Raw genomic sequence first — 20,828 nt, 5'->3', positions numbered from 1 at the left:
GTGCAAAAGCGGGACGGCCCCCGGTGCGGCGTCCCGGCGGCTCCGGCTGGAGCCGCGCGGGTTACCGAGCTGCGAGCGGGGGCGGCGGCAGGAACGCAGCCGCCGGGGGGTGCGGGGTGCGCCCCCAAATCCGCTCCCCCCGGTGACTGCCCCCGACGCGGGGTCCGTTAACCGCTCCGCGTGGGTGCGGGGATCCCGCGGGTTCGCCCCTCGCCAGCCGGCAGGAGCCGCTTCCCCCGGAGCGGTGTCCACCCGACGGGGCAGGCCGCGGTCGTTTCGCACGACGCCTCCCAGCATGCGCAGCCATGGCAGAAAGTACAGAAAGAAAAAACCATTTATTCGTTTGTAAATAGCCGGCACCGTAACACGAGGCGTTCGGACACAGAACCCCGCCTGGGCGCCTCCGTTAGCCTGGGCAAGCGGCAGGCTTCAGCGGAACTGGAGAAAGCTCTGCCTCCCCTCCGCCACGGCTGAGGAGCGCATCTCCCATCACAGCGCGGAGAGCAAGCAGGCAGATGATTTTGCCGGAGACCACAGCGGTATCTCCTCTTCAAGCCAACAGTAGCCCAGTGTAGAACAAACCGAGTGACAGAATGGGGTGCAGGCCCTATCGGCGTTTGTGCCTCCAAATTCTAACCTCCGTGTGATGCCTAACAGGACTATACACAAACGGCTAAAAAAAAAAAAATTGCTAACCAAATAAGAGCCATATTTCTGTAGTGAAAACAACGCTCAGCTTACCAGGCAGTGGTGTGGGGGCTGGGGGAAAAGCCTCTTCCAGAGGTGGGTGCGGGAGGCCCGGCCAGGCGTAGGCGCAGAGACCGGCCCCTAACGGGAGCGTTACACAGGGCCCCAACCGGCAGGCGCTGGTGGGATCTGGTGCGCTACCCCCGCACAAGGCATCCCCGCCCAAGGGCCTAAGGCATCGGGTAGTGCTGAGGAGGGACAGGTCATTCCTGAAAAGGCACTGTTCTAATGACATCGCTTTATCCAGAGGAAGGGTTTGTAAGATAACCCTGATGATTTACACTCCCATGGGTCAAGGAAGACAAAGAATACAGGGCTGACCTCTAACCAGGGCAGCGAGAGTTTCTCTCATGTCACCAGTGACATCTTCCCTACCTACAGGTCTATGGGCAACATATAAATAAAGTGCAGCAAGGCTGTTAATGCTCCACATGAACAGAGAGCAAGTTAAGACCTAAATGTGCTTGTATTTTAGACGATTGATTTCTTTGTGTTTTAATTATCTTGCAAAAACTGAAGCAAGTCTGCATTCTGCACTCTCCATGCATTGCTGGGGTTAATTTTCCCCGTGCAGCCTCTCACATTCTGCATCCAAGCTTGCTTCAGTCGATAACTTTTGCCAGTGAATGCAGCAGCAAAGGGACAGCTTGTCAGGAAATAATTTAGCTTTTATCTATTTGATTACAGCATTCTGCTTAAGATGGGCTTTACTAGCCCAATTAGACAAACGGGTGTTCCAAGCATAAAAGCATATCGAAAGGGTCAGCCGGAACGGCCGTTACCTAACCAGAGCATTAACTAACCTCAGTCAATACTCATAGCAATGAATAAGATATTTGGGAAAAATTAAGAAAGAAATGCCTATGATGAACAGCTTCCCATCACCCAGGCAGCACACCAGGCATCCTTTAATCCTCCCCTCCACAGAGTCGGAGCAGAACTTTCCTATAGTCCCCTGAGCAGTCTCCCTAGAGAGAAAAGAACAAAGGAACGCAGTTAGTTTTACGGCTCCGTACAAGGCTGGATTCCTCCCAGCACATACGATTTGTTGCAACGTTTGTATCCTCTTTCAGGATTTAAGAACTAAGAACATTCAGGAACGTTTTCAGTACATAAATGTAAAGTCTCCTTAATTCCAGCTCCTCAAAAATACCCAAGAGGTGTTGAGTGGGGACCTGTCTCCTTTAAGCTGCTTAGCAAATCCAGCTCTTTGTTTCCAACACTGAAAAGCTTACCTTAATGAAGGAGTAGAGCGATTTCCCATACATGGTCAAGAATTCCCTTCTGATATCCAGCAGATCTATTTCAGAGCGGGACACCATCACTCGGATCAGCGTGTTGTCATCTGTTCCCAAGCCCTAAAGACGGAAACCAACCATGTACAACTACAAAGCCTTTTGGATGAATCAGTGACAGACAGAAAGGTTTTATCACTTGGTCTTCTGTGGGATCTGTTCCTACTCAGAGCATTTTTGCATCAGTGGAGTGATCCACTAGCAGCTCGCTGCTGGGCAAGAATATTGCTCTGAGCTTCCTGAGGGAAGAGAGGTCCATATAAAAGCTCAGAGTTTTTTTGCTTTCCCCAGTTAACGGCAGAGTTTCCCTTTATCTAATGATCGCTGTCAAGCTACTGACTCAAGCATGGAAAGGCAAGGGAAATACAAAAATAGCAATCTCACACCGAAAGCTCTTTACCTTCATGGATTTATACAATCTTTCAGCAAAATATGCAGGTTTATTTCGCATGCACTTTACTGCAAGGGAGAGAAGAACAAGAGAATTAAGGTCAATAAAAACTGAAGGAGAAGGTCTTCCAAACCTTTACAGCACTTTCTCAGTGAAGGCGTTTATTCTGTAAAGATGCAATTCAGGGCCAAAACCCCCCAAGTACAATGCAGACATCCACAGTCAGTGACCTGCTGTAAACTGATGTCTCCGTGCACAGTAATATTTTCTTTAAGGCTTTAATGCTTCCTGACAGCAAATGTCAGCTACCAAAGCATCAGTTGGGAAAGTAAACAATATCATAAAGCAGAGAGCTTTCTCACACGATTGTATCTGAAAAGAGTAAAACACTGTGGCTTGCAAACAGTATCTGCCTCCTGAAGATATGTAAACAGCCAGCGAGGGCAAGTACAATATCTCTAATTATTTAAGTTACTCTGTAGACAAAGTTCAAAAGCAGGGCACTCACCCACGGCTAACAAAGCATCTTCGAGGTCTCCTGACATCTCAGATTTAATGCTGTCTGTTATGTCCTTATCAGCAATCCCTCTGTACAGATCAAAAACTAGGAGGAAGAGTCAGGGATAAAAAGAGCGAGTGAGATGCTTCAGGGCACACAGTGTGTAAACCACCAAGGATCACTTTGCAAGATCAAGCTCCTCATACTCTGTATGAACATTGTACCATCATTGTGACATCCTAAGCTAAATCAGGGCTGTCCCACAGAAATAATTATCTTTAATTATCAACTGTCTTGCTAATTGGCCTACCACTGCTGCTAGCATTTTCAAGAACTGCTAGTTAATGACGGCAGTTTAAATGCTTAGCTCTGCCCCAATGGGAGTCACACTTCATTATCTCCAATTTACAGGCAGGAGCAAGTCCTACTGATGTTTTTCTCAAGTCCCTTTTTGTCTCAGGAGGGAATAAAATTGAATGGGACTGGGCTCTAGGACACCTGCTGTCTCAGGAAGAGTTCACAAGCAGTTAATGAACAAGTACAAAGCTCCTACAAAAGTCTCGTACTCAAACAAGGAAAAAAATCCAGGACATGGCAGCGGGTCCTACCTCTTAGTAGGTGGCATCTGTTCCGTGTACAGAGGATGGCCATAAATTGTACTTCATCTGTTCCCCATTTCTTCTCCCCAGCTTCATACAGGCACTTGAAGACATTATGAAGAGACAAAGTAAGGCTAATTGAGAAGAGCAGGTGCACATAACATGAGATTTTTACTTCCTTGGTGCTTGAGCACTGCTGGCCTGTGCCTTGTCTAGATAACAGCTATTTTCCAACAAATACTAACCAAGCACAGCAACTCTCAACTGACATGTCATCTCCCCTCCCAAATACCCAGCCTGCCTAGAGACCTCTCACCACAGAGTTGCAAAGGAGGCTAGAACCGTTACCCCCACTTCACCGGCTGAGTCAGAACAGCGAAGAGGCTTCTCTAAGGGTCAAGTCTGAGACTAGAGCCCGGGTCTTCACCTAGGGTGCTGCTGTCTAGCATAGCTTCAGGCTTACTGCTCTACCTTGAAAAAAATGAGGTCTAGAAAAAGCAAGGATTCAACACGCATCACACGTACAAGAGCAGTCAGTTCTTGCAAGGAAGCAAATTGCTACACACCTGAGCATCTTGCTGAGCGAGGGCTTCATCCACATACATTCCCTCATCTCTGTTTCCCTGCAGAGATACAAGGATGAGAAACTCATTTCACCAGAGCAACTAATGGAAGCAAGTCCTGCAAATTCCCCATCCAAAACAAGTTACTGGAGAGGCCTAATGGGATCCTTAACATTGAATAGTAGCTTACAAATACAGCGAAATATGGCTCAGATGTGGTCTGTGCTTCCTTTTGAAGTGAGCAGCAATCCACTTTAACTGGGCCATTTTAAAAAGAGCACATGGCATTAACGCATACCCAGAGTCAGACTCCTCTCCCTGCAAAAGCTGGGTGTGAAATGCAGGCGAGGCGAAATGCAAGATAAGTGAAACAAAAGCCAGCCTGAAACACCTCATCACTGAAGTCGGAGGCGTGTCCATCAGCAACAGGAGGATTCATCCCCATTTCCCTTAGCCTGGACTTACTGTCGCGAGGGACACAAGGACTCTTCGAAACATGGAAGATGTGTCAGAGACAATGTCCTCCTCAAGGGTACGGCCATATTCTAGCAAGGGCACACACACATTTGACATCTGTTAGTAACAGGTCCACCACCTGGACACCGTTTGTCCACAACGTTTGCCAGCCGCAAGCTAGGTAAGTATATAACTGTGCTCAGGGCTCTAAACATCATCATAGCAGTCCAGCCATCATATTTAGTGCTACAGGCCAAAATTAGGAAGTACAGCCAGTATAATACTGGCAATAGATCCAGACAGGGACAGACACCCAACTGATACACATAACCACCCCATCCCGTTTTATTTACACCGATTCAGTTTTGGGTGAAATTCTAATCCTTGAGGCTGTTGGCAGTCCTGCTGTTGACACCCGTTTAATTCAGAGGTTCTCTCTGGACAAATGGCAATAGCTGTTTTGGCCGACTTGTCACATTTTAAGGCTAACAGACCCCCCTCCTTCCTCTGCACATGTCCATGCATACACACAAGTGGCTTTTCAGACAGCACGATAATGGCTTGCAGTTTGCACTACATACGAAGTTTGTAGTTCTCATTAATGCGCCGAATCTCTTCGTTCGTGCGAGAAGCCAGAATTTCAATCAGGCAACCTTCATCTGTTCCTCCACCCTAGGGAATTGCAAAGACAAGATCCAAGATTATAATGACAACTGTTTTGATGTGCAACTAGGATTTTTTAATAAGTTAATAATAAAAAATTAATAATAAAGGTATAATTATGCCATATCATACTAAGTTGATCAGAACTTAAGCAACGTAAAAGGAAGATTTCTGAACCTTCATAGCCCTCCGCAGTTCATGCACGTCGTACGTGGTGGTAGGAGTCATCATACCAATGATGACCCTTTCAAAATTCCCACTCAGCTCAGACTTCAGGTCATCAATCAAATCCTGGAAGACAGAGAGAAGAGAGAGGAGTTGGGAGAAGGTACAGCCTTTGGGGACAGAAAGAACTCATTCACCACTTTTCTTCGTGCTCCAGCCCTCCTTGGACGAACAGTTGCTCTGAAGTGAGCAAGACCAAAATAAACTTGGCCAAGGAAAGATTGTGCTAACCTTACTGTCACGGAGACTAGGATGTTGTTCACGTTTCACCCAAGCGATATAACCCCAAAATTGTCTGCATCTCCCAGTTAAAGCCACAGTCACTAATCTCTGAAGACCACCTACCCTGCCAATACTGCTTTTATAGGTGATCAGAACTTGCTGACGTTGGGAAACGTTTAGTTTGGTCAAGGTCTCGATGATGGCATCTTCATCTGTGCCTGGAAAAAAACAATGGAAACCAGTCAGGCTGCTTGCACAAGAACTGGAAGCATGCTCTGGTCTTGTCCAGAGCGTGCCATCAGCTGCCTTCTGTTCCTTACCCAACCTGCCAGTGGGGCAATGCAAATGGCTAGACTTCCCCTCTAATAAACCACCAGACAAAACGTTCCCAATGCTCAAGGGGAAAAACAGAGGGTTTAACAGTGGAGGGAGACCAACTTACCAAATCCCTTCATAGCCTTCCTTAGTGCCTGTGCTTCTTGCTCCGCACTGAAACTGGAGACCCCCTTGATTGTTGCCTAAAGCCACAGGAGAGGAGTTACCAAAGGCAAACTCAAGTGATACATACATACAGTAGAGTCGAATTAGAAAAAATACTTCAAAAGATGCAAACACAGTGACAGCAAGTAAAGTCCACCCACCAAACATGAGTGATTTTATATCAGGCTTCCATCCTACCCTAAAGAGAAAGTTTGTTCTAGAGGGACTTCCCAGCCACATAAGAAATAAGCCACAGGGACACAACTAAAAGGAGAAAATATCTTCATATAGCTGCCCATGGAGTAACTGGTTTCCAATTAAATAATGGCAAGCAGCCTGACATCTCTGTTCAGTCCAGCTGGGGCTTCTTCCCAGCAGTTTTCCATGTAAATCACAGGAGAAGCTGTTCCCATCAAGGCCCTATTCCTGACTTCTCCAAGAGCAGCCAAGGACCATCATTCTGTAAAATAATGCACCAGGGAGTGCAGTGTTTCGCTCAAAACAGCGGTTCACAAACAGGTTTCTCCTGCCTGCTGTCCAGTGCCATTTCTGGGGGACTACGCTGTCTCTTACAAAGCTCTCTCTGTTCCCATGAAAATCGTCATCAAAACACTGCTTAACATTCAGGTAGGTTAGGCTTTCTGAAACAGGCACAGGGATAGCTACCATATAAATGGCTACCTTGCAGGTTGAACCTGGAAAGAATAATACGCCCAGGAAATTTATCTGGAGAAATTCGTGCTCTTTGAACTAATATCTGATCGGATTTTCCATTAACTCCCCAAATGGAAAAGCCCGTATGCGTGGGTCGTTGTTCTCTAGCATGAGGAAGCAGAGAGAAGCGATAAACTCACCCCCCCCAAAGGGACAGACAGTGACAGCGTTCTTCCTGCTGCGTCCTTATCTGAGCTACGCTCCCCACGTTTATCTGATCAGAGCAAGTGCTTGGCACAGCATGGTACAGAAAACATGCACACTCACCATCGCCCTCGTATTTGGTCAATCTCTTATTGTCTGACTCCCCAGGCAGTTAGACAACTGTAATAAAAAACAGGGAGCGTTCAGTTTTCTAGCAAATAATTAATAGAATATACTTTAATGGGGCTGGTTAAGTAACCATCTAATTTCTCCGAGGACTAAAAGCAACACTTGAACAGCCCTACTGAACACCCATAGCAGCATCCCCGAGTTTCCAGTCCTGCTTTTCACTGCACGAACAAAGGCCCGCTTGCAACAGCACAGGGCCAGGGTGTTCGCCCTGCCTGAAGGAGGGATGTGGTGCACAAGCAGTGATTAGCATTAGTAATTTAAGAAATTTCTTTTCTATTGCTAGTGTGACAGCCTGGCTGAGGCTACAAGGAGAAGCAGACAGTGGTGTCCTGGGAGCAAAGAAAATAGACTTGATTCCCGTGCCCTTCAAAACACATGGCTTTGACCTTGCCAGGGGGGAGCCTGAGGGTGAATTAGGGTGAGGGTGCCCGCAGAGTCCCAACAGCCTTCACAGCTGCTCCCTGGGAGGCAGGGACAACATCAAGGTGTCGATGAGCATGCAAAGGATAACCTCACTTGAAGACTGGGACAGGAGAATTATTTTCCCTCTGCTGTATTCAACATCTCCTCAGTTTGGTGCAATGTGTAATTCCGTGTAGGCCTGCAGTTTTAACTGACTATTAAAGCCCTCAAAAAAAAAAAAAATATAGCTTACTTGCCATCTCCCCAGGGTTATTTTTTCTGCTCATAATTTTGTTTTCATGCATAGGGCCTATGCACGAACGCACCCAGAGTATTTTCCCACATCCCTGGTCAGTTGACAGGATGTCAGGTACTAAGACAAGGTTCACTTCCCTGCAACTCCAGTTCAATACAGCACGAGCTGAGGTTCTCGCATTAAAGCCCTGAAGTCGAAGCAGTGACGCCGGTGGCTGACAACATCTCTCCTTAATCCTGCTCATGGTGCTTAATAGCCGCTATCCGTGAGCCCAGCCAGTTGTGCAAGAACCGGAGCGCCTTTGCTCATGCTTCACATGACTCTTACAAATCCGGAACACCATCAGAGGGTGCTGTTCAGGCAAGTTAACTGGCAGTGTGACATTTGCCATAGATGTGTTACGCACAGGCCCTCCCGAGTGTCCACATCATCTATACGTTACTACACCCTGTGCAATCAGGCAGCATATGGGAAATTACGAGTGTTGAGTTTGCTTTCTTTCATCTGATTATAGACTTCCGTGGTCAAATTATGACCTAGACCTCAGAAAAGTCATCTCTGCTCTTTTACAGAAATATAAAGCCAACTTTGCTTGCTTTAGCCAGGCACTAAATAATGGCTTCGAATTTCACAGATGTTTTTCTGATGCAGTTTTACCATTCAGTTGGTTTGTACACAGAAGCAGGAATATTAGACAGGCTGGTTTAGAGGGCAAAAGAAAGGTCAGTAAACAAGGAAAAAAGGGTGGGAGGCAGAAAAATTCTTAATGCAAAAGAGCTGGCAGAAAGAAACCAAAGCATGAGGAAAGGTTGTGTGTACTGGATTCAGGGCAAATGCTCCTGCAATATCAAATTACAACAGAAATGTCACATTGAATATTGACTGCAAGATTTCAATTTCTTCACCCAGCTTAAATGTCACTGGGAATACAAAGAGTAGAGCACTGCAAAAGGCAGCAGCACTAACCCCACGCAATCTGCAAACGCTGTTTTGTTCCCAGTGTATTTCTGTGTGTGGTGCCCCAAGAAACGAGCCCTGGAAGTTACAGGTGGAAGTGCTCAGCAGTCCAGCCAGGTTCTCCAGCAATGGTCCCTGCCCCTGTAACCCTCTTGCTCCCTTTCACAGGTGAAGGTGTCCCCATGAACAGCTCAGGCTGGGGCATTAGATGAATAAAACTCTCCTAGCCACACCTTTTGCTAGTAGAGAGAGAAAATAATTGCTCAGTCAGATTTGCCAGCGCTCTGCAGCTTAGCGCAGTTCCTGGCCTGCAGCTCAAATGGGGAAAACCAGCTTCAGGATAGGAGCAACGCAACTCCGTGTTTCGAAGAATGCACGCAACTCGAATTTGCGTGCAATTTCGAACTCTATGCATGCAAAGAGGCAGCTAGCAAGTGCTAAAGTGCCCTGGCTAATCCCTGTCCTGATGCTAGTTGCTTCATCCCAGAATAAAGGCCTGAGCTAGCTGATCCAGTAAACCTGGCATAGAACAGGCTCAAAACACTGTGGCCAGATGACAGCGTGCAGGTATACGAGGCGTCCCTCCCATTATTCACGTTTTCCATGGATGACCTTTTCCTGGCAGGCTTTATTGCCTAACCAGGCACTTATAAGTCCACACCAATGTCCTCTAAAAGCTGAATCCAGAATAAATTTCATTTATCAGAAAACATCTGAAACTATCGTGTGTGATGGCGAACTCAAATCTAGGCTTGTTCTGAATCAAGTTTTCCTGACTGTGCACAGCGCGCACACAGCTCCCGGCAAGCAAAGCCCCAACAGCTTAACAGGATATAAACACAGGTTTGGTGGTTTTTTTTTTCCAAGTTTGAGCTCATAGACCTGTTGCCAATCCTATACCTAGGATCCGGAGTGGAAAACCACCATTTTGCGACCCATCCCCTTGCGAGGCAAACATTGGACTTGTTCAACTAGTTCTTTCATTCGGTGCACGTTTACTCAAACACAAACCTGCACCCTGCGCCAGATCAGCTTTTCCGTGGCTCTGCCACCGCCAGCTGTTTCCAGCGTGCTGGGTACAGCCTGCTCGCCCCACAGCCGGCTGTGCCTCCGGGAGGCAGAGTGCCCCGGGGTCGGTCTGGGGCTCCTAGCGGGGTGACTGACCCTGATCCCAGCCTGATTTGCAGCTCGGGAAAGGATCTCCCTTCTGCTGGCCAGCCCCGAGCCAGCTGAAACATCCCAGCACCTCCCACATGATGACCTTTGCCTGGCCACTGCCCTCAAAAGGAATAAAAATATAATACTGAGTTAGCAGAGCCTTGTGCTCCTCAATTCAGCCCGTGCGCCCACCCAAAGCGGCTCCACAAGCGCCCTGCCGTGCCCTCCACGCTCCAGCATCCCGCGGGGAGGACGTGCCAGCTTGGCCACGGGGCACGGCAGAAATAGGAAGCAAAACCTGCGCTACCTGTGTCTGGGAAGAGTCGGCCATCTTCCTCCTTCCCACAACCTGCCTCCCCGTCCTTCCTCACCCCGGGCCCGCACCCCCCAGGGCTGCCCCAATGCCCTACCGCCTTGGCACCGTGGCCCCGACGAGGCGTCCGCCCAGCCAAGGGCTGTCCCGCTCCCGCACAGCCGCACTACCAGCCGCTGCGGTCTGGCGAGCGGGGACGGTGCTTGGCATCTTCCCAGGCACCTCTAGCCATGCAACCCCTTCCCCATGCCAAAGGGGACACCCCTGTTCGCGTGGCACTCACCTGCTGTCCCCAGCGGGTGCCTTGGCAGGGATGAGGCGAGCTTTGCTCCGCTTGCCCTGGATGGCCAAGTCCCCGCCCTGGAGCGGGGTGGGACTCGCTGGCGCAAAGCAGCTTTTCTCCAACGCCTGCCAGGAAGGCGATCCAGCCCTGCTCCCCTCCTCTGCCCTTCCGTAAACAGTTGGTTGTAATCCAGAGCAGGCAGAGATTCCCCAGCAAGCCTCGCGCACATTTAGGAAATGCCCATTTGGATTTACACAGAGGTCCTTGCAAGGAAAGGTGGCCTGGCAGGCTCGGAGGGCTGCCCTGCTCCCCAGCCTTGCCTGTAAAATCTCTGGGAACAGAGGGTCTCTCTGACCGCAGCCCCCAGCCAGCGTCTGATGTCTCGCTTTATGCTGTCGTGTAAAAAGGCATACCCAAGGGGGGAGCGAGGGGGACGACGGCGTGGAGCCCACAGGCTGCAACAGCCGTGAGCAAGAAGTCCTCTTCCTCCCGCCGTGTTGTTTGTGGGGATTTCTTACCTCTATTTTGTCTCCTTTGCTCCCACAGCACCTCTCCAGGTCTTCAGCATCGATCCCCCTTGTCTAAGAACTTTGCATGACAAACAACCGTGATTTCTGAAAGAACGATTATTTTCATAAAGATGATTATTTTTGCCCTAATAAATGGCACCACCCTCAAGTCAAAACACTTCAGGCAAAGGGACTTCAGTTTTACCCCGATGTGACGCTGCCAGGGTCAGCCTTGGACAAGCTCATGAGGCTGACAGAGGGAAATCAACCTTGCAATAATACATATCTTGTCTTCACTGTGTTTATCCTCAGGGACTTTGGTCTCCTCCGATGCCAAAAGTACAGTTATTATAATGGGTAAATCAACCCTCTCCGGTTCTTTTTTCCAGCTCGTGTGACAGTTGTATCTCATCCCTGTGCCTCTTTGCACATGCTCTTTTGCTGGAAGAGACCTAAATTTGGCAGCTCGGATGAATGCAGGCTGTGCTCCAGTGAGCATGTCTGTACAGCTGGCTTATTATAGCTCCCACTGCAGCTCCGTCTCCCAAAAACAACCCCGCAGGGGCCAGCGGGCCAGCATCTACTCACTCCCTGCTGATGCGGGGGGACGTTGAGCCGAGGGTAACAGAAAAACAGGGTTCAAGCCACAAGCACTCGCCTTTTCCATTGCAGCGTCTCTTTCCTTGCAAAATCTGGCACTTTACCCCAGCCAGGGTTCAGTGTGGACTAGTACCCATTATCAACAGTCACTAAGGAGAAACTCTTCTTTTTCCTACATCTGTTAAAGTTTCCATTCTCATCCCTTCCTCTCACGTCAGCTGCCTCCTGCTCTGGGCCCATACCCGCTCATTTTAATCCACCAGCAGGAGAACTGCTGTGTTTCTCCATCTTACGTTGCCTCTGATTTTTTTAGCCTGCATATTTTCAAAAGCTTCATTCTTCTATTTGCTTTCCAGCCTCTTCAACCCCAAGGACTGGATGGCTCTGACACTGAAGTCAATGGTATACACAACAGTAATTATTCTAGACAATAAGTTATCTTCTTTGGAAGTTATTTAACCTTTAAACATTGCACCAATCCTGCCATTCATCATTTGCATAATTTAACCTTTTCTTTCCCCCCGGGAGAGGCTCCAAGTAGGGAGGAGGGAGGAATACTTGAAGATGCAAAGTGTTTGTGTGGATGTTTTTGGCCATCCAGAATTAGTCACGTAATTGTAGTCCATTCAGAAGCCAGATCCTGACCCAACACACAGCCAAGTTCCCTATAATCGTGTCTGGTTATGGATGCTGGCTCCGTAGCCATCTGGTTCAGATAATCACGATTATTTGAACCGGAAAGGGGAAAAAAAAATACAAAGTACAAAAGCTTCTGACCCTGCTGAGAATTAGCCGAGCTTCTCTGGAAGGCGGATGGAAGGATGGGGGATTTAGGGCAATGGTTGTCTGAACCCTGTTGTACCTTGCTACAGGAGCTGCTCCCTTCGGGAAGGCGAGGGGTTGTTGCTGTAGGAGAAATTTCCTATATAAGGTTCAGGAGACAAAGCTTTCTCTCTCCAGGAGCCCTTCGTCTAGGGCCTGCTCAGCTTTCAGCTCTTAAGGGATGGTAAGGCTATGGCTATCCTGAAATATCCCCAGCCTGAAGCACTGCCTAGCATAGCTTCGCTGGCCTCACATCAGAAGAGGGACAGTAATGGACAAGCCCACAGTTCCTATCAGTGTACAGTGACAAAGTACATTGCTTTTCTTTTCACTGATATTTCCTGTTTGTCCCATCGATTATTTAACCCCCCTGTTATAAAGCTCTCCAAATACTCAGACTTCACTCAGTGCATACCTGTTCCGTATTCCCACTCCATCCTGCTGTTCTCCCATCTCTGCAAAAGGCAAAATAAAAATTAAAGGTCACAGAAAGACAGGGCAGTGTGCATTAAGTAAATAAATGGAGCTCAAGCAGCCAGCCTGTTAAGCAGGAGGTATTTATTCTAGGTCCCACAACAAGAACAGAGCTGAACCTCTTGGAAAATGGCAGTATTTGTGTTTTTGCCCTAAGGACATGGCCTTTTAAATTTGCTCCTCAAAGAGCAGAGGAGCCCAGTGCTGGAAGGAGAGATTTCCAGTGTGGCATTTGATTAGCAGGTACCTGCCTTTAGCTGAGAGAAGCAGCCTCACTTCATTCACGGAGGTCCAAATCCTGGCACTAGTAAAGTCCTTAGCCAGACTCCCACAGATTTAATTGGGGGCCAGAATTTGGGCCTCTGGGAATTATGCAGGTGTTTTCAGGAAGCTCCTAAGGGAATGCTCATTTTTATAGCTGAGCACCAGCAGTTTGCAGTCAGCAGCCCCTGAAAATGGGGTTATTCAACTGTTACACAAGTGCCGTCAGAGCTGTGTTGCAATGCTGTTAGGCTCCGGTCTCCATAGCAGCCGGCAGCTGAGGTTAGGGTGGAGGCTGAAAACCAGCGCTTGCTTTTCTCAAGCACTGATTTTCATGTGCTCGTAAGAGGGTAAAGAATTCTCACATTCTAGATCTTAATATCAGATCAATCACAAAGTTAACTGCAGCTATTAGGACTCACTGCAGAGATACAGGGGTCCTTTTCACACACCGAGCAAGGATGTCTCCTTACCTCCAGTTCAGCACTGCGTAAGATAAAACGTCCATTTCCACAGATCAGAGGTAGCCTTGGTGTAGGAACAGCGGTGTTTCAGGGAAGACCTGGGGAAGAGCCAGCCTGAAGCTTTTGCTCTGTCCTTTCAGTGAAGCCCTTTTAACACAAAGAGAAGAAGGACGGTGACAAACGCTCCCAGAAATAGGTAAGCAGTATTTAGTAGAGGTGGGGAGACCGAAATATTCCAATTCATGTAAGAAATCAAGGTGTTCTTCGCTCTTACTTACCATAACCATTAGAACCCCTGTTTTTACACAGTCAGTATTCCCAGGGGAACGTGCAGCACTCCAGCCAGGACTTTACAAAGCCCTGAGCATAGCGTACCCACGCTGCTATGCAAGTCAAGGGCTCTCTAGATCGACCCGGGCTGATTACATGAATGTATGTGTCACATAGGGCCAAGAAAGAACAGAGGAGCAGAACTGATTGGGGAAAAATCCCTCTAACCTAAGGTGCATTTAAAACAAGAGACCACCTAGACATGGTGGTCTACATGCCTTAGAAAATAAGCTGTAAGGGGAGATAGCAACAAGCAGCTGTATGAAAAAGTCAGGAGTCAAACTCCCCATTTCAAGTGTGCTTCAATTACAAGATTTTTAAGACAGGGAAGCTGGCGTGTTCCGCAGGCAGGCGCACAAGAGGAGATCCTGAAGGCTGTTACAGTTTCTAACAGTGACAGCTCTAACAGTCTCGGTTGCTACCACTCTCGGTGCTTGCCACGCTGCTGTCCCACAGCATATGCTGTGTTGATGCTGTCTCAGAAATACCCCCACACTCTGCCTTTCTCGTACAGAGGAATTTAAGGCTGCGCTTGGCCATGAGCCCAGTCTACTGTTTTCTTTTATTAACTAAAGCTATAAGCAGCAGGGAAGGCCAACAGTCCTGGGCCATTGGTTGTTTGACAGCTTCGTCAGCTGCCCGTGTTCATGAACGCCATCCAAAGGGGACCGGAGTCAGCAGGCACCGCTGTAGTGGGGCTGTGAAGATGGCGAGGCACTTGTGGGGTGCCCCTTTTCCCTTCAAAACAGCCCCTGGCAGCCGTACAATTTGCTTGCTCTTGATCCTGGTTGCTTGTGTTGTCTCACCTTCCACTGTTCAAACCGAACTGGGGAGAACAGGCCAGCTGTAACATCCCGGCAGAGCTCGAGGCACAGGCTGCGGCAGAAGGTGCGCAGGCGTCTTCACGCGGGCCAGGGCTGCCCGGCCTTGATAAGCCCTTCCCTTCACTCGCTGGGAGGACAGCACTTGCCATGGATGCGGCGCAATCAGAACTACGCTGCTTGTCGTGGTATAGCCTGTTTACATTAGGGACAAGAGATGGGCTATATATACTACAATTGCGTTCACATCACAGTTTGTACAAATCTAACAACTTTGTCTCAAACAACCCCCCCACTATCAAGGCTAATCGATATAATTTAAGCCTCAGGCCTTAGGGCATTTGCCAGCTCCGTGGAGAAATAGTCAGGGAAACTCCTAACGCCCCTGTGGAAGCTCTGTACTATTTGTGGTACGACCTAAGCCCTCCTTCCCCAAAGCTGCAGGCTATGAACTGCTACACCATTGCTTCCAGCAGCCTTAAATGCATTATCAACCCCAAATTTCATTTAATGGGCTTAATGAATGTTTACTTCAATTAGCATACATATAGTTCTGAAGAGGAAATGAGTAGCTTTCATTTTTTTCTTCTTAATTAATATCTGCCTCTATGTAGCTTTATCTTACTGAGCCACTCTGTAATTTGGCTATAACCCAGCACTAGGGGATGGAAACAGGGCTATGGCTGCCCAGCTAAGGGGGACTTCTAAGGCACACACGTGTATTTATTCCTTCATGGAAACATGATGGAAACTCACTGGCTGATGCAGCACTTGGAGCAGGGAAAACACATTAAACATCTTAATATGATGTTTCAGTGCTAAAAAGCAACAAGAGCAGGGCTGCTCTACAAGAGAAAACAAGCCAAGGGTGCCGACAGCACTGCGGGTAAGCGTGCAAACAGGACCCTGTCCTACCACACCTAAAGAGAGCAAGGGGCAGCGGCCAGCTTCATCGACCACCCAGCGATCACAAGGCAAAGGACGGAGGCAAGTCCACAGCCTACCCAGGACACCAAGCTGGAAACGCTGAGAAACAGCACCACTTACAACCCAAGTCCAGGGCTCAGCCAGCAAAGTCCAGACAGAACCACAGCCAGGAGCACCCTGCCACCACCTCAAAGAAAGAGAGAGCCTCCTTGGCCTGCGCTTAAATAGAGGTCCAGTGGATGAGCAAAGGGTGCTGGGCAGGGCCAGGTGAGTCTGCTTGGGGCAACGAAGGCCTGAGGGTACACCCAGGACCCTGACACGTGAAACACAGCTGATAAATCCTTGGTCAGCGAGAACCCAATCTGCAAGTTTCTTTTAATGTAACGATACCTGCTTTAAACAATAGGATGTATTTGTAGTGCAAAGTCATGCCCCTTGAGAAACATGGCTCTTTTTGACTTGGCGGTCAATCCTACTGATGTACGCAGTATCAATCCAGGCTGTGAATAGTATTGCATCAAACATGCATGAGCCTACAGATCTCAATCAGCAAAATCAATTCCATGTGTGTCTGCCCTATATATAGGCCGTGAGTGCCGCTACCATTGATAGCAGCTGGTGGCTTCTGGCTGCAGGAGGGGTGGCTGTTGTTAGTGAGTATGTCTTACAAGGGCAAACAGGAGCGTGTAAGAGGTGGAAAGTTTTAGTTTTTAAATGTAAACAGGTAAAATATAGATATGAGTTTTGGAGTTGTCTTTTTGCTCCTCTGCAGAACTGTGAACCTAGCCAAATTGCTAGCTGTACGATAGTATGCTTGAGAGTTAACTTTTTCTTGCGGGTAGTGTAGGAGAGCAATGGCTGTTCTGGCCACGCTCGTAGTGTTTGTGGGCCACTGCTGTGCACTTGAAAGAGATCCTTGGAGCCTAGAAAGCACAGGGGGAAAAAAATGGATAGAATAGTGGCTCTAATACTCTTTAGCTGGTGAGAATCTTGACAGAAATATTTGCAGTAAATGTGTGTGGCTGAGGGAACATCCTTATCAAGATAAAAATAACTGGATGAGAAGACTTAATTATTATGTACTGAATACAGGAAAACGTGGTGGTTACTTTGCTGCCCCGGGATAGCCAGCTATAACCCAGCAGAGCAAGCGGTGCAGGCTCTTTTCTACCTTGCTGCCGCTCCTGGAGGTGTCCAGGAGAGGTCAGTGTGCCCTCGCTTTTAGGTGAATGGCGTGAAACCTTTCCAACCGTATGTTTTTATTTAGAAAATGCTGAGCTGTCTGGAAAGTTTGATCAAGAGGGGTGCAGCTGTATTCATGTGCTTCTTCCTGGGGATTTGAATGCCTTTTCTTAGCAGCGTAGGGGAACCAGGGATCAGGGAGACAATATGCAGGCGAGCGGCTCTGCTGACCGCATCATCGGGACTCGAATATTTTAAACCTAGCGTCACGGGATTTTAACAGCTGAAATTTGGTGCTTAGGATTGACAGTACTAGTCAGACTGAGGTTTCTCTCTGCAGTGGGACAAATCTATGAGCACCCTGGAGTTGCTCCAGGCTCACGCAGGAGAAGTACTAGACCGTGTCTCTGCTGGCAATCACTGATTAGCTTTTTCACTAGAAGCTTTCAGGCTCAGTTCTCTCTGATCCCTATGAAGGTCACCGGGATTGCAGCAGTGCAGCTGAGCCTCCTGCCTTCTGGAATAAAGAATATCATCAGCATCTGCAACTGAGGATTGGCTTCTGCTGTGCTTTTGCTCCCCAAAATGGTCACCGACAGAGGTAGGGTGCCTGTGGCCAGAACATCAGGGCCCCGTAGTTGTACCTGGGTCTGACGCTCGTCCGCATTACACCTCGGCGCTCCCAGGTACATTTAAACAAAAGTACTTCTCGGTGCCGAGGTCGGACGTTCAGCAGTGCATCTGCAGGCTCTCTGCACGGCAGTAGGCTTTATCTTCTTTAGTTGGAAATGAGTCATTTCCCTGTACTGCACAGAGATGCCCAATTTCCTTGGAAATTGTTCAGTTCTGCAGAGTCCCCAGAAATCACTGATTATTGGCCTCTTTTTGGCACTGGCTGTTTTACCTCAGTCTTAATAGATGCCTGGGCATCTTTCACAGGTTGGAATAATTAAAAAAAAAATGGATAGAAGCAACTGAGACTTTACCCAGTTCATATTTAACCTGAAGGGCACCTGAACCTTCTGCATTGACCACTGGCAACTCACCATATAGCCCCAAACCACAGCCGAGCAAGGTTTAATGAAGATTAAAGCCTGCTAAATGAAAAAGGACTGCTTTCACGCTTGTGTTGGCTGACTGGCTGAAACGATTGCAGTTCCAGCTGTGTGGGCTTGGGGTGTCTTGTAGGTGACACTTGGAAATGAGGTGCAGACAGGAGCCGCTCTGCTGCACCCTACAAACTATGGGTGAATGACGGTGGTCAAGGAGGACTTTGAGGTCTGCAGGGTGGGCTTGTAGACCCTTACCTACAAGAACTGCTGAGAACAAGGATGATGGAAGAGGTGTAGTGTCAACCATAATGAAGAGGCGCAGCGGCTCAGCAGAAAAGCAAATGTACAGTGATGCACCTTCAGATGTGTGTATGCAACATGCTAAATATTATCACCGGCAATTTTACTTGTCTGTTCTGAGAGCCATGTGCATCTTAAGTCTTCAGACATTGGGGGGAAAAAACCATTAGGTCTGTTTACAACATGCTGATCCAGTCTCGTTGGCGCTGCCGGAAGCCCGTGCCCAAAAGCCAGCCCATTCAAGCAAGGTAGTGACTTGGGGAAAAAGAAAAAGGGCTGTGCAAGGGGGGTAAATACTTTTGCCATCTGACAGTAACCAGGGCCTGCCTAGCCTATCCGCCTGGGACAGGAGCTTGTCAGCGGGACGGCTGTAGTTATTACCCTAACACAGGAAGTCATAGTCATGGGGAAAGCGCGGGCGCGCTCTGGTTTCCTCTCCTGCCCGTCGGGGAGGACGGAGAGCGGTGCCGTCGTGGAGGCATTCCTCTGGCAGCCATGCGCTCCCCGGGGGTTTGCGCTCTGGGTGGCAAGCCGGGAAAACCAATTTTTGCCGTTTTAATGTTTCCTTCTGCTGTTTGAAATCCCAGCTCTGGCCCTCCCTGTTCACGCACATGGAAAGGAGAGGAGCCAGCTGCTGCGGACGCTGTAGGCTGGAAAAATCTCCTCATTTCTGAGAAAAAAGGCTGAAAAGAACCCAGAGTGCATTTAAAGGACATTTCACGAGATTTGAGCTGAAGTAAACTTCTCTGAAGCCTGACCCAAGGGCTTTGGGCTCTTCGGATGAGCTGCGTTGCTGCTGATGAGCATCTCGCTGCAAGCCGCATGGGGTACCGGAGCAGGGAGGAGAAAGATGTAATTTAATAGCAAATCTAAGGCGCAGGCTTTGCAAAACCAACTGCTAGGTTTAAAGCACTCAACGAGTTTTGAGGGCTGGGGATACTGCTAGTTTATTTTTAGTTTTATTTGAGGCTCTCGAACCAGGTGCTAGCAGGGCCTGTGTGAAGACAAGCCTTGTACTTCAGGTCAAGCCCAAGATGTCACAGCAGGGGACTTTTATTATTATGACACGAAAATACCAAGTTTAAGCGCACTATTTCGAAAATAAATCTAAATAGCCGTTGCCAGGTGAGGTGCCAGCATGGGCCGCGGCCCCTCTCTGACAGGGTTTCTGCGCCCATCCTTCCCAGAGAGGAGCCGAAATGGCCCCCGGGCACCTTCCCCGCTCGCTCGACCCGCCGGGGCCCCCATCCCCGCCGGCCGGGCCGAGGGGGAGCCGCCGCACCGGGGTCCCTCTCCACGGCCCCGCCAAAACGTCGCCCCCCTCCCGTCCTGGCGGAGCCGCGCTGCATGCCGGGAGTTGTAGTCCCCACCGCGGCGCTGCGGCCCCTACCGCCATTACCGCTGGGTGAATGGGAACTACAGCTCCCAGGGTGCCCCGCGGCGGGGCCGCCTGCCGCCATTCCCCCTACCCCCCCGTTCCCCCCAGCAAAAGGGCATTCGCCCCTCCGCCGCGCTGCGGAGCGGGGGGTGGCGGCCGCGCTCCCGGTGGCTCAGCCGGCGGCGGCGGGGGGGATCACCCTGGGGCGGCGGGGCCGGGCCGGGCCGAGCCCAGCCCTCAGGGCTGGCGGAGGAGCGGGGGCGGCGCTCCCGCCGGCAGCCGGGACTTCCTGTGACAGCCCATTTCCTGGTCGGATGGGGCCGGCGGGGGGCGGCGGCGGTGGCGGCGGGGTCGGTCCCTGACGGGCTCGGTGGCCGCCGGGAGCTCCGCCAAGCAGCGATGCGGGCCCCGGGCCCTGCCGGCAGGCGGCCCCCGCCGTGACCCGCCGCGGGCAGCCGGTGGGGCTGCGGCAGGCCGGCCCCGGGCGCCGCTGCGGGGTGCATGGAGGCACCCCCCGTCCGCAGAGAGGTACGGGGCGGGGGGCCCTGCCAGCCGGGGCTCCGCTGAGGGGGCCGCGGCGGCCCGGGCCGCGCTGTGGGGGTAACCGCCTTCCCCTCCCGTTGCCCCCCCCTGTGGTTTTGCAGGTGTGAATCCCCCGGAGGACAGCGCGCCTGCTCCGCTTGGCCCCGCAAGGCGAGCGGCCCCGGGTCCCCCTCGCCGGCCTCGGCCGGGCTGCGGGAGGAACGAGGAGGGGGTTTGGGACCTTAAAAATAGCATCGCCCCCGTAACCAGGCAGCTGCTGCCCCTGAGAAATGAAGAAGTTTTTCGACTCGCGTCGGGAGCAGGGCGGCTCTGGCCCGGGATCGGGCACCAGCGGCGGCGGCGGCGGCGGCGGCGGCCCGGGCAGCGGGTACATCGGCAGGGTCTTCAGCATCGGCCGGTACCAGGTGACGGTGGACGAGGTGCTGGCGGAAGGTAAGAGCCCCGTGCCTTTTGCAGAAGGCTCTGCCTTGGCCTCTTTTCCCTCCCCCTCTCCCTCACAAAGCTGGAAGGGGAGGCTTTGGCCTTTCCCGTGCGCTCTGCCTGCCCCTCTATCCCCAGCTCCCCAAATATTTCATTGTCCTTGGCAGACTTGCAATCCAGTGGCAT

General features: G+C 50.1%; 2 protein-coding genes and 1 long non-coding RNA gene across 14 annotated transcripts in view; 2 read left to right on the top strand and 1 right to left on the bottom strand.

Moving 5' to 3' along the window:
* Positions 1-316: 316 nt before the first annotated feature.
* ANXA4 (annexin A4) lies at positions 317-11,474 on the bottom strand. Of its 4 annotated transcripts, XM_087762810.1 has the most exons (14): positions 11,274-11,474; positions 11,078-11,173; positions 7,122-7,178; positions 6,103-6,178; positions 5,784-5,878; positions 5,391-5,504; positions 5,132-5,222; positions 4,560-4,639; positions 4,098-4,154; positions 3,541-3,634; positions 2,942-3,037; positions 2,443-2,501; positions 1,983-2,105; positions 317-1,715 (listed from the first exon to the last, which is right to left on the bottom strand). In XM_087762810.1, the coding sequence occupies exons 3-14, from the start codon at positions 7,122-7,124 to the stop codon at positions 1,656-1,658; spliced, it is 948 nt and encodes a 315-aa protein (XP_087618936.1). In that variant the 5' UTR covers positions 7,125-7,178; positions 11,078-11,173; positions 11,274-11,474; the 3' UTR covers positions 317-1,655. The 4 variants fall into 4 exon arrangements, with proteins under 4 accessions (XP_087618936.1, XP_087618937.1, XP_009468901.1 ...); XM_087762811.1 differs by lacking the exon at positions 11,274-11,474 and having other exon boundaries at positions 11,078-11,175; XM_009470626.2 differs by lacking the exons at positions 11,078-11,173; positions 11,274-11,474 and adding an exon at positions 10,560-10,870.
* Positions 11,475-16,389: 4,915 nt separating this feature from the next.
* LOC148055037 (uncharacterized) lies at positions 16,390-18,765 on the top strand. The gene is made up of 2 exons (XR_015705927.1): positions 16,390-16,491; positions 17,393-18,765. It is a non-coding gene; the product is annotated as an uncharacterized LOC148055037 (long non-coding RNA).
* A 1,060-nt stretch (positions 18,766-19,825) lies between these two features.
* Positions 19,826-20,828, top strand: part of AAK1 (AP2 associated kinase 1) — an 85,640-nt gene continuing 84,637 nt past the window's right edge. For 2 of the 9 annotated variants that reach the window (XM_087762749.1, XM_087762755.1), the window contains exons 1-2: positions 19,826-20,207; positions 20,324-20,654. In XM_087762749.1, coding sequence (XP_087618875.1) covers positions 20,492-20,654 — 163 coding nt within the window. In that variant the 5' untranslated portion in view covers positions 19,826-20,207; positions 20,324-20,491. Of the gene's footprint in view, positions 20,208-20,323; positions 20,655-20,828 lie in introns of those variants that run through there. The other 7 variants (XM_087762746.1, XM_087762744.1, XM_087762751.1 and 4 more) reach the window with 6 other exon arrangements.

Source organism: Nipponia nippon, unplaced genomic scaffold (assembly GCF_047370975.1).
Source record: "Nipponia nippon isolate SJK-2023a ecotype South Korea unplaced genomic scaffold, ASM4737097v1 scaffold_27, whole genome shotgun sequence".
Classification (NCBI taxonomy): Eukaryota; Metazoa; Chordata; class Aves; order Pelecaniformes; family Threskiornithidae; genus Nipponia; species Nipponia nippon.
The sequence above is the reverse complement of the archived record's forward strand: the minus strand, read 5'-3'. Positions and strand labels throughout refer to the sequence as shown.

Bases quoted from the DNA above. Each gene is read 5' to 3' on its own strand.
- ANXA4 (XM_087762810.1), bottom strand. The intron at 5,223-5,390 runs GTTCAGAAATCT...GCAATTCCCTAG, and splicing joins AACTGCGGAGGGCTATGAAG to GGTGGAGGAACAGATGAAGG. The intron at 3,038-3,540 runs GTAGGACCCGCT...TCTTCCTCCTAG, and splicing joins CAGATGCCACCTACTAAGAG to TTTTTGATCTGTACAGAGGG.